General features: G+C 35.9%; 1 protein-coding gene across 4 annotated transcripts in view; it reads left to right on the forward strand.

Moving 5' to 3' along the window:
- CLTC (clathrin heavy chain) overlaps positions 1-12,020 on the forward strand; it is a 65,944-nt gene that overhangs the window by 34,389 nt on the left and 19,535 nt on the right. For all 4 annotated transcript variants that reach the window (XM_027087244.1, XM_027087245.1, XM_027087246.1 and 1 more), the window contains exons 11-17: positions 506-643; positions 889-1,053; positions 1,200-1,380; positions 3,035-3,198; positions 7,422-7,547; positions 8,183-8,325; positions 9,769-10,003. In XM_027087244.1, coding sequence (XP_026943045.1) covers positions 506-643; positions 889-1,053; positions 1,200-1,380; positions 3,035-3,198; positions 7,422-7,547; positions 8,183-8,325; positions 9,769-10,003 — 1,152 coding nt within the window. The remainder of the gene's footprint in view (positions 1-505; positions 644-888; positions 1,054-1,199; positions 1,381-3,034; positions 3,199-7,421; positions 7,548-8,182; positions 8,326-9,768; positions 10,004-12,020) is intronic.

Genomic DNA, 12,020 nt, shown 5'->3' on the forward strand with positions numbered 1-12,020 from the left:
CATATATGAAGTGGGAGTCACAGACTCTTTCATTTTTATGCTTTTGTATATTTTAAATAGTTCATCAGGGAATTCCCTGGCGGTCCAGTGGTTAGGAGTCCGTGCTTCCACCACACGGGGTACGGGTTCGATCCCTGGTCGGGGAACTAAGGTCCTGCATGCCGTGTGGCGTGGCATGCATGCATGCATGCATGCATCAACCAATCAGTCATCAAAATTTTAAATCTATCAATTTATATTCTGCTATTATATAGTATCTTGAAATATTTTGTGGTTGTTTTTACTAGAACTAAAAGTAACTCCAGAAGACAAAAACTTACTCTTAAATTATGACGTTATGCTGTCCAAATAATATTCTTTAAATCTGGGATTTGATCTGGCAGTGTTTTATATGTGAAGAAAGAGATAATGTTTCATTTCCTTTCATTTACATATATTGTCAACAGTATCATAAAGCAGCTTTTAAGTATCTTAAAACAATTTCCTTTAAATCTTTTTTTTGCAGATTGTCGATGTGTTTATGGAATACAATCTAATTCAGCAGTGCACTGCATTCTTGCTTGATGCACTGAAGAATAATCGCCCATCTGAAGGTCCTTTACAGACAAGGTTGCTTGAGATGAACCTTATGCATGCACCTCAAGTACGTGTTTTCATGCTTTCTAGGCATGTTTCCAACACTGCTTTTGTAGTTATTCAGAGCTTCTTAGATTATTTGAAGCTACTGACATGCCTGTTCCTCATTTTAGAAAATTTAGCTAACATTCTTTTGTACTTTCTCTCCTTTACCAATTAATTCACTGTTGAATCTTAATATGTAATCTGCATATGGAGTTACTGATATAAATGGAGTAGTAAAAAAAGCTCATCCTTTTTATGGTTTTATAGGTCGCAGATGCTATTCTAGGGAATCAGATGTTCACGCATTATGACCGGGCTCATATCGCTCAGCTGTGTGAGAAGGCGGGCCTCCTGCAGCGTGCTTTAGAACACTTCACTGACTTATATGATATAAAGCGTGCAGTTGTTCATACCCATCTTCTTAACCCTGAGGTATTTTAGGCTCTTACCTAACTATTAGTTATGATTAATTGGTATACCGAAAATGTGTTTGTATTACTGAATGATAGTAATTTCATACCACCATTAGGTTTAACATTGTTTCATTTATTTATTTACTTATTTATTTTGTCCTCTAGTGGTTAGTGAATTACTTTGGGTCCTTATCAGTAGAAGACTCCCTGGAATGCCTCAGAGCCATGCTATCTGCCAATATTCGTCAGAATCTACAGATCTGTGTGCAAGTGGCTTCTAAGTATCACGAACAACTGTCCACTCAGTCTCTGATTGAACTTTTTGAATCTTTCAAGAGTTTTGAAGGTAATTAGGAGTTTGAGTTGTTTTAAATTATTTAAGGTAGCCAAGAGGGTTATTGTTAAACGGACAGTGTCATAGGCTATATGGACTTGTCATAGGCTGTTGGAAATTCTTTCTACAAGCTTACTTTGATGGGATATTTTAAGTCGTCTTATTCAGTAACTATTGTCAGGCATATTCTATACCAGGTTCTATACCAGGTTCCAGGGACATGCGGTGAAGAAGACTGTCTGCATGGATATTTTATAGGTGAATTAAAGGCAAAATTTTAAGATACAAATATATGTAGTAGCTTTGTCATAATTGTATAAGATGAAAATACTAATGATCAGGTATGTAATGATTGTGTTTATATTGTCTGACTCTTATAATGGCAAACGATTCTAGCCAAGGAAATTTTGTGACTTGTCCCTGTAGCAGGTTTTCTCAACCTCAGCGATACAGACATATTGGGCTGGATAATTTGTTGTGTTGGGGGGTACATTTTTGTATGCATGCAGGATATTTAGCAGCATTGCTGGCTTCAGTCCACTGGATGCCAGGAGCATCAGCTCCACCAATTGTGACCACTAAAATGTCTCCAGACCTTGCTCAATGTCTCCTGGGAAGAAAACCATCTTGCCCCCAGTTGAGAACCACTGTTGTGCTGAGTGTTTTTTTTTTTTTTTTTTATTGCGGTACGCGGGCCTCTCCCGTTGCGGAGCACAGGCTCCGGACGTGCAGGCTCAGCGGCCATGGCTCACGGGCCCAGCCGCTCCACGGCTTGTGGGATCTTCCTGGACCGGGGCACGAACCTGTGTCCCCTGCGTCGGCAGGTGGACTCTCAACCACTGCGCCACCAGGGAAGCCCTATGCTGAGTATTAATGTAATCACTGTTGGTGGCTTTTAGGTTCATTAGCTAAATATCTGGTCTCTACTTACCTTTTCTTCCCTCTTCTTGTAGTACTGCTCTAGACAGAAGGAATAAGCGATTCCTACTAGTTTTCTTAATTTTTTCAGTTTCTGTGTTAACTGTGCACTATGTTTATACTGTTCATTCAGTACAGTAGCCACTAGCCACATGTAGCTATGTAAATTTAAAGTAATTAAAATTGAATACAATTAAAAATTTAGTTCTTCAGTCACACTAGCTACATTTCAGGTGCTCAATAGCCACGTGTGGTTAGTGGCTACTGTATTAGATAGTGTAGATATAGAATATTTGCATCATTGCAGAAAATTCTGTTGAACGGCACTGCATTAAATTCTTTTTAAGCTACTTTTGTGTGTTTCCTATTAACTGCGTATAGAGAAACACCTGCTATAGTGGACTTCATTTAAAATTTCTCATATGGAATATGGTATGATAATTAGCTTTGATATTAAATAGCTGTCACCTATTTCTCAACTACTAGAAAACATTGAATTTTCTGTTCTGTAGGGATTAAAGTACAAATCCATTTATTGAACTGCTTAGTGGACTATTTAATATTCTTATTGAGCTTTTTGAGCAACCAGTTTTTATTTGGGACTATTCAGTATAACTGTGGGGGTTTTTGCTTGTTTTTTAAATTGAGGTATAATTGACATAATGTTTTTTAATTGCTTAAGTATTTTTCAGGTCTGTCGTTCTCAAAGGTACACCTGTGCTTAATTTCAATTATTTGTTTCTTTAAGGTCTTTTTTATTTTCTGGGATCCATTGTTAACTTTAGTCAGGACCCAGATGTGCACTTTAAATATATTCAGGCAGCTTGCAAGACAGGGCAGATCAAAGAAGTAGAAAGAATCTGCAGAGAAAGCAACTGCTATGATCCTGAGCGAGTCAAGAATTTTCTCAAGGTAAGAGTAATGCATTTTCTGGTTGGGTTGAAGATCGGCAGTTCTGCAAAGGTTTGCTCACAGTTTTAAAATATTTTTTTCCCCTAAAAGTGAAATTCTTAGCATTCTCAAATTGTATGCTGAATTATTTCTTCCAAATTTAATATTCTGTGGTTTCCTTTGAAATAAGGAAGGAAATTGGTAAGTAATACTTAAGAATGACCATCTGTTTAAATGAAGAGGAAAATAACACTATCTCTAAGGAATTTCCTTTCTTTCACTTTAATTTTAGAAGAAAATTTTTGAAAAGTGATTGTAGATGCTCAGTGTTTAGAATATCATTTAGGCTCTTTTTGAATATTAAGATCAGCTTGCCCTCAGTGTTATTTTAAGGGGCCTGTATTATATGCAAAGGGTTCTGTTGTGTAAAGGACATAGGTTAATCTCTGTCGTTGATTAGCCTAACTCTAGAAACTAAATATTAATCATGTGTAATTCATAAATTGAAGGTACAATTGAACAAAAAAACCCTCAGCTTTGTGACACGAATTTGGTTATGGAGAAGTAAGAACTGCCTGTGTTGGAATGAAGAGTAATTGTTTGAAGATTCTTAGACCTTTACAGCATACCTGAGGGCAGTTAATTTTTGTTTAATGGTTAACTTAACTTTACCTTTATTCTCATACCTACTAATTACTTTGTGAGGAAGGTAAGACTTTAAAATTGGTAGTCGTTTATAAAAATTAGGAAAACTACAGAACATTCAGATCCCCCCAAAATACATATTTACGTATTTTACATTTATATTAAAAATATATTAAATGATTCCAGAGATTGTATATAAAGTTCTTAAGTATTTTTTTCGTCTGGAAGAATTTTAGATTGAAACTAAAACCAAAATGTTCATTGTGCAATTTAGTAGGAAAGAACAGGCTTTTCTTACTCCTACACTGATCATTTTTAGATAATCTATAGTTGTTTTAGCTGATTCTTCTTCTGAAGAACTTAATACCTAGATTAAATAGCTAAACCCCTAGGTGTTTTAGTGTAATGATGTAGTTAAAGTGCTGAAGTTGCCCTATGTTTTATATTAAAAGATAAACATTCCCCAGAAGTATAGCTTTATAATGTCTTGGCCATCATGAATATTCTGAGGAGCCTGGCTAGTATATGTTTGAACCCATGACTTCCTGGTGTCAGAAAAAAAACGTCCAAATGAGAAAGATTTGATACTCTATGCTTGACTAGTGTACCCATAACACCAGTCCAGTTCCTCCTTTGAGTGACAGTACTGTTTCCTTTTTTTAAAAATACTACCAGATCCACACTGATTTGTTTTCATTAAGCTCTCAGCTTTTATGCTTCAATTGTAGTTTCTTGAGCATTGGGTTGTAATATTTGAGTTGTCATATATATGTAAAGCAGGACTAAGTTAACTATTTTCACCTAATTATGATGACCTTGAGCTTCATAAAAAACCCTCAGGAAACTAGGATGTGGCCGTCTTACATTGCTTATTCCATGAGATCTAATTAGATGAGGAATCCCCCTCCATACTTGTGAATTGGATACAAGTCTAATAGAGGAGAGTGGATGTGAATTATGGGCTTTTGAAAAGTCAGACATGGTTCAAATTCCTTTTCTTTCTATAAAGCTGTTAACCTCAGGCCAGTTAACTAAGGTGCCTCAGCCTTGGTTTCTTCAACCACAAGCTGTGTTTATCAAGTACCTTGTATGCCATAGGTGTTCAAGTGATAACCGTGGTTAATAAGCTGTGTTGGTGGGCCTTGGAAATAAGGTATTGTCAGCCTTTCTAGCAGGCAAGTTTTGTTTCTTTTTGGTTTTAAGTTATTCCTGACTCCTTGAAGGAATTTTAATACCAGCCTGAGTTAGAGGAAAAAACCTAGTCTCTTATCATTAAATAATCTGAGATGGGAGCTCAGTGCTAATATGCTACTATTGGATATTCAGCCTTTCACCCCAGTAATGAGAATGAACATACTAAACCATTTACTCACTTTCCTTATTGATCTGTAGTTTGTAGCAGGTTGCTACATTTCATCATCACTGTTATTAAACTTCATTTTGGAGTTACTAGCTGTATTATAACTGGTGTTGTATGCAAACTGTGATAATAAGAAAAATACTTCTCTGAATCTAATCTTGAACATTAGACAAGTGCCAATTACATGCTAGCCACCAGGAATACAGAGGTTGATAGAATATGAATTCTCCTTTAGAGTAACCTGTAAGCAGGATGAAATAGTGTCAGTAGCATTATTTGGCTCGTGCCCTAACCTTGTGGAACTGTAGCCTTGCATAGAAAATGTAAAACTGTTCTTTAGACCCATGCCTCTTGCTACCTTTGATCTTATTTTCCAGGTTTTGTTTCAACCTCACTGGCCTGCTTGCTATTCCTGGAACTCCCCAAACCCTCTGCTGCCCCAGGGCCTTTGCTTGTGCCCTTTCCCACTTACCTCTCAGACCTTCATGACCTGCTCCCTTACCTTCTTTCAGATTTCCAGTCAAATGTCACGAAAAAGGATGTCTCAGATTACCCTGTCTAAAATAAAATCTATTCCAGTTCCATCCTCACTTCCCCCTTGTCTTGTTCTCTTTTTCTTTATAACACTTAGCATTGTCTCTTCCCACTAGAATGTAAGTCTCTTTGGGGAATGCTTACTTTGTTCCCTGCTATATCTCCAAACTTTATGTTTAAGAAAACCTGAATATGTTTATATAATTGCAATTTTGATCCTAAAATTTCTAATCATAATACCTAAAGGGTAACCTTTAAATAAAAATTTTAAATATTAATAGCATTATTTTCATATATGAAATCATATGCAAATTTAGGTAATCAAGAAAGTATCCCAGTTTTTGTCTGCTTTTTTCAAATTTAAATTTTCTTTGTGAATACAAATAGTTGTCTTTTGCAGCAGAAATCTTAAACCACCCACGCGTGAGACTAGAATACCTAAGTAATCTTAGATTACTTGCCAAGTATGTTTTCTCCCTAAGTGGTAAAATGCAGAAGGTAATATTTTATATGTATATTAAACAAGATAAAGAAGATTAGTGTGTTGATGTGTGTTTAGTAGGAAAAACTTGGCCTGCTAAAATCTTTTGCATAGGTAGATCAAACATTCTCTTTAGAAATGATTATAGCAGCTCTTAGTACAGAGTTTCCATGGGGCTAAATAATACTTGCTTTAGACTTTCCTTGATGGGAAAAATCTGCAGCTGGACTTCCACTTCAGATTTACAGCCATTTTTTTGTTTGTTTGTTTGTTTAATTCAGGATTTCTTATGACTCCAGATTTAGTTTAGTGTTCTCTGAACACTTCATAGATTAATTATAATTGTTTATAATTGGGTGACTTATAAGTGCTAGACTTAGGATTTATTCTAACCTTGCAAATAACGTTTTTTGTGGCTGTCATTGAGGAAAGTCCTGTCCTGCTTAGTTCTTCTTCAGTAGACAATCCGTAGAGGAATCATTTACTGAGGAATGTTTCACTGTATATAAATGAATTCCTGATGGAAACTGTTGTTTTTTGTGCTGTACCTAATATCTGTGGAATGTAACAGGACATGTATCAGGTAAATGCCCAGTACAGGTGTTACCTACCTGTCTATAACATCTATGTCAATCTGTAAGTAGGATTATAGCTTGGTATTTGTAACGGTAAAAGCAGTTGGCAATTTAAAGATGCTTTAAATGCTTTTTATCTTTTAAATCTTTTTTTTTTTTTATAGCAACATGTGGTATATTTAAATTCATGGCCATCACTATCATGCTGCTCCTTTTAGGCTTCATTATAACAGTGTTAGAAGACGGCCATATAGATTGGAATGGGGAGGGGTAAAAAGTCATCAGTTTGAAACAAAAGTGAGCCAATATGCCTAATTTTGACAGTGTGACTATACCTCTTAAATCAACTACAAATTCAGTTGTTACTATTAATGAAAGTAGTCCCAGTATGATGATTTTATATCCTGAGCGCCACTGATGGCTCACAAGTCTTGTTACTTTTTTTGTAAAGGATTGTATGTGGAAAGGACCTGGTATTTTGCTGTGACTCTAGGTATTACTTCATAAAAATTTATGGAAACTGGGTTGGGCACTTTTAAGAGTAGCCAAGTTTATGTGAGCCTCTCCCACAAGTGTAGAACAGATTCTCATATTTTACACTGATAAACTCACAGAAGAAGAAAATTAAGGTTTCTTTTTTTTTTTCCAGGAAGCAAAGCTAACAGATCAGTTACCACTTATCATTGTGTGTGATCGATTTGACTTTGTCCATGATTTGGTGCTCTATTTATATAGAAATAATCTTCAAAAGTATATAGAGATATATGTACAGAAGGTAAGTAATACTTAGATAACTTTAAAATATAATCTTGTAGATTTTACTGCTCACACTGGAAATCTTCATCCTTTTGAAACTCTGTGTCCAGTAAGAGTGGTCTGCTACAATGGCTTTCAACTTTTTTTTTTTCCAGCAGAATCCTTTCTTTGATTAAAATTTTACGTGCATTCCAAGTAGGTAAAACAAAACAGAACTGCTGTAGTTGAAAAAATTGAGTGGCCTACACCCTACTTATTTGATAGCCTTTGTGGTATCTGTATGGAGGCCATAGGCTGCAAAGCATAGTATTAAAACCATCTTAAATAAAGATATTAGAAACTTCACCTTCTAACTCCAGAAATAGAAAGGCAGTTTTGCTATGATGGAGGCCTTTTGTTTTCACAGTCATTCTGTGACTTTAGCTTCTTTGGACTTATTTGTCCTTTGGAGCAATGCTGAAGTAATTAATTAACCAAGGCAGACTTCCTGCTAAATTTCTTTGTCTAGTTGTAAATTTAGACTCAGTTTATTACTGAATTTTAAAACTGAGCTTGAAGAGGGAAATGAGTTTTATTTTTTAAAACTCCTTTTGGTTTTGCTTATTAGTAACGTAATGACATTCTTCTTCTTCTTTTTTTTTTTTTAAACCATAGGTGAATCCAAGTCGACTTCCTGTGGTTATTGGAGGATTACTTGATGTTGATTGCTCTGAAGATGTCATTAAAAACTTGATTCTTGTTGTAAGAGGTCAATTCTCTACTGATGAGCTTGTTGCTGAGGTTGAAAAAAGAAACAGGTGTAGTACTGTTTTAATCTTCATAACTAAAGATAAATTATTAGTCTCTTTTAGCTTGGTAATGAATAGAAGTATGACCTGTCAGTTGCCTAAAAGCTACTCAGTAACTCATGGACCTTAATTCCCTGGAGATACCTAATTTAGAAGTGATAAGCTAGCTGTAGCTTGCTCTATTTCTGAAAAAAAAAACAAAACTGTTTTCTGAACTATTACAGCTGTCATATAGAATATCTGTTAATCTAGTTGATCACCTTCTTTGCATATTTATACACAGAGTAAAACCATGTAGCTATATGTTTTTAATGTAAACTATGTAAAAAGCCTCCTTTTGGTTAGGTATGATACCACCATATTTAATAACTAATTCTTCTCTGATAAATTCTTCTCAAGCATGACAAAAGAAAAGAGTTCCCTGTGTAACTCTGGGTTAAACTCATTTTTAAATTGAACCTTGATATGATAATATGAATTATGAATTTCCAGTAGAGGAGAACATAGTGTGAGTGCTTCTAATACTTATACAGTGAAGTCTTTTTTTAGCCGGGACATTTTGTGTTCAGAAAGTGCTGATGTAGTAAATGAGGTTAGTGGGTTGGTACAATAGTAGGAGGTTGGTATAATAGTAGGAGGTTACTGTAGCTATGAAAAGGTTATCAAGAATGGGGTTTAATTTTAACCTGAGGTGGCACAGGTGTTCTGCTAATGGTATTCATAGAGTTTATATCTGAATGTTTCAAACATTCAGAAAATGTTTGAGAAATTTTTAAAGTTTGAGACTAAAGTGATTATAGGTTGTAACAATTTTGTTATTTAAACCATGGTAAAAGAGTGTTGGTCATCTGGACCATTGAAATATAAGCTATAACTTAGCAAAACCATGGCCCTTGGTGGAGTGATTGTATGACTGCTAGAGGTATTAAAGCTAGAGCTTCTAAAGCTACCAGATTTTTTTCCCAGTATATATTTAGGGTACTATTTCTTTTGGCTTCAGGTAATGTTGTATGTTACTTGTGTGAAAATTAAAAGGAACTTCAGATAATCAGGCCTATTTTTTCATACCACATCTCTATCCTACTCCTAAACAAAACTTATCCAAAGTCCAGCCATTTTGTCCAATTTTAAGAACAATCTATGAACCTATAATCTTCTTTTTTCTATATCCTGTCTAGATAATGTAGCAGATAGATCTGGGAGAGTATGAAAGACAGTCTTATATATACCTTCTGTGTAATCTTGGGCAAATCATTTAACCATCTCCAAGTCTTAGTTTCGCAATTTGTAGTAGGCGTGTTGAGAATTCAAAATAGTGTATGGGAAAGTACATTATAGACCATAAGGTACTTACATAGTGTGTCAAGAATGTGCTATTTATAATATAATATGTGTATATGTGGGGTTTTTTTGTGTGTTTCTTTTCCTTTTTTTTTTTTTTTTTTTTACTAGATTGAAACTGCTTCTGCCTTGGCTGGAGGCTAGAATTCATGAGGGCTGTGAAGAGCCTGCTACTCACAATGCTTTAGCCAAAATCTACATAGACAGTAATAACAACCCAGAGCGATTTCTTCGGGAAAATCCTTATTATGACAGTCGTGTTGTTGGAAAGTATTGTGAGAAGAGAGATCCACATCTAGCCTGTGTTGCTTATGAACGTGGCCAGTGTGATCTGGAACTTATTAATGTGAGTACTGCTAGCTGAACGTGTACAGAGAAGACTGCATTTTTTTTTTTTTCAAAGTAAATTTATTTATTTATTTTTGGCTGTGTTGGGTCTTTGTTGCTGTGTGTGGGGTTTCTCTAATTGTGGCGAGCGGTGCTGCTCTTCGTTGCGGTGCGCGGGCTTCTCATCGTGGTGGCTTCTCTTGTTGCGGAGCACGGCCTCTAGGCGCACAGGCTTCAGTAGTTGTGGCACGCGGGCTCAGTAGTTGGGGCTCACGGGCTCTAGAGCACAGGCTCAGTAGTTGTGGCACACAGGCTTAGTTGCTCCGCTTAGTTGCATGTGGGATCTTCCCCGATCGAGCCCACGTCTCCTGCATTGGCAGGTGGACTCTTAACCACTGTGCCACCGGGGAAGTCCCAAGACTGCATTTTTTAAAAACCTGATATATAATGTTGGATTAGTGAATTTTGAGAGTTTCAGAGTGGTTTTAGGTAATATGGAGCATCTTTGGAAGATACATGCTCTTTTAAAAAACTTTGCTGATAATTATGAACTTAAACTGGCTCAAGTAGTTGATTAAGCTTATATTCACCCATTAACATTTAACCCCGCTAGTTTTATCACTTATGTTCTCATGCACTCATATGTACACACACACATATATGTATATGTTTATATATATGTGTATGTATGTATAGACACATCTAAATTTTTAACCATATGAGAATAAATTGCATACCTCATGGCCTTATACCTCTTCATTGTGTATTTATTAAGAATAAGGATATTCTCTTTCATAACCACATTGTAGATGGCAACCTCAGTCAGTCTGACCCAAGTAGAATACTTTTTACAGTCTGTTTTATTCCAGTTTTGTCAATTGACCCAGTAATGTCTTTTAAAAGAAATTTTTTCCCTCCAGTCTAGGATTACATATTGCATGTACTTGTCATATCTATCTTGTCTCTTTTAATCCAAAACAATTCTTTACACTTTCTTTGTCTTTTATTGACAGACATAACTGGAAAAAGTCTTTTTCTCTATGTGTAACTTTTTATTGAGGTAAAATTCACATTACATTAACCATTTGAAAGGGAACAATTCAGTTGCAGTACATTTACAATGTTTGTAATCACTACACCTCTCTCTAGTTCCAAGTTTTCATTGCCACATGAGGAAATCCAGTCCTCATTAAGCAGTTGCTCCACATTCCTGCCTCCTTCCAGCCCCTGACAACCTCCAAACTGCCTTCCGTCTCTGTGGATTCACCTATTCTGTATATTTCTTATAAATGAAAAGTCTTTTTAAAAAAAATAGAATGTTCTTCGCTTTGAGTTTCTCTTATCGTTCCTCCTGATTAGATTTAGATTGTACGTTTCCATCCAAAATTTATTACTTAAGTGATGTTTTGTTTTTCTCATGCTATAACATGCAGAAGCACCTAATGTCCTTTTGTCCTTCATTTTGGGGGTCACTTTTTATCAAGTTGTCAATTTCTCCTATTGTATAAATAGATTTCCCCTTGCAGATATATTTCCCCTTGCAGATATTAAGTACTTTGTGAAGAGACATTTAAGACAATGCGAGAATCCTACTGTGTGTGTGTGTGTTTGCGTGTGTGTGTGCGTGCGTGTGTGTGTATGTATGGCTCCCCTGCCCCCCAGTTTTGAATCTATTGATTCTTATTCTACCAGTCTTAATGTGTTGGTTGCAAAATAATGATTTTCCAACTTTATCCCTTTCTCCGCATTTATCAGTCAGCATGCATATATTCATGCACTCATGAGTTCTGTGGGTTATAATCCATTGTTTTGATTTTCAAATTACTCCAGTTTTGACTGATAAAAATCCCATCAACCTGCCTCTCATGGCTTTGTGTCGTGGTCTCATTGCTCTTGGAGCACTTTTTTGTTTCCTGGCCCAACAAGTTATACCATGCTCATTTTATACCCTCCCCAGCCCTGGATCATTCATTTTTCTGGGGAACTTTGATCCCTTTTAGAGGGGAGTACCATTAGAAACCCAGATCTAGGCTCTA

The sequence above is a fragment of the Aethalodelphis obliquidens genome, unplaced genomic scaffold, assembly GCF_003676395.1.
Source record: "Aethalodelphis obliquidens isolate GAN/ISIS:26980383/991018 unplaced genomic scaffold, ASM367639v1 scaffold58, whole genome shotgun sequence".
Lineage (NCBI taxonomy): Eukaryota > Metazoa > Chordata > Mammalia > Artiodactyla > Delphinidae > Aethalodelphis > Aethalodelphis obliquidens.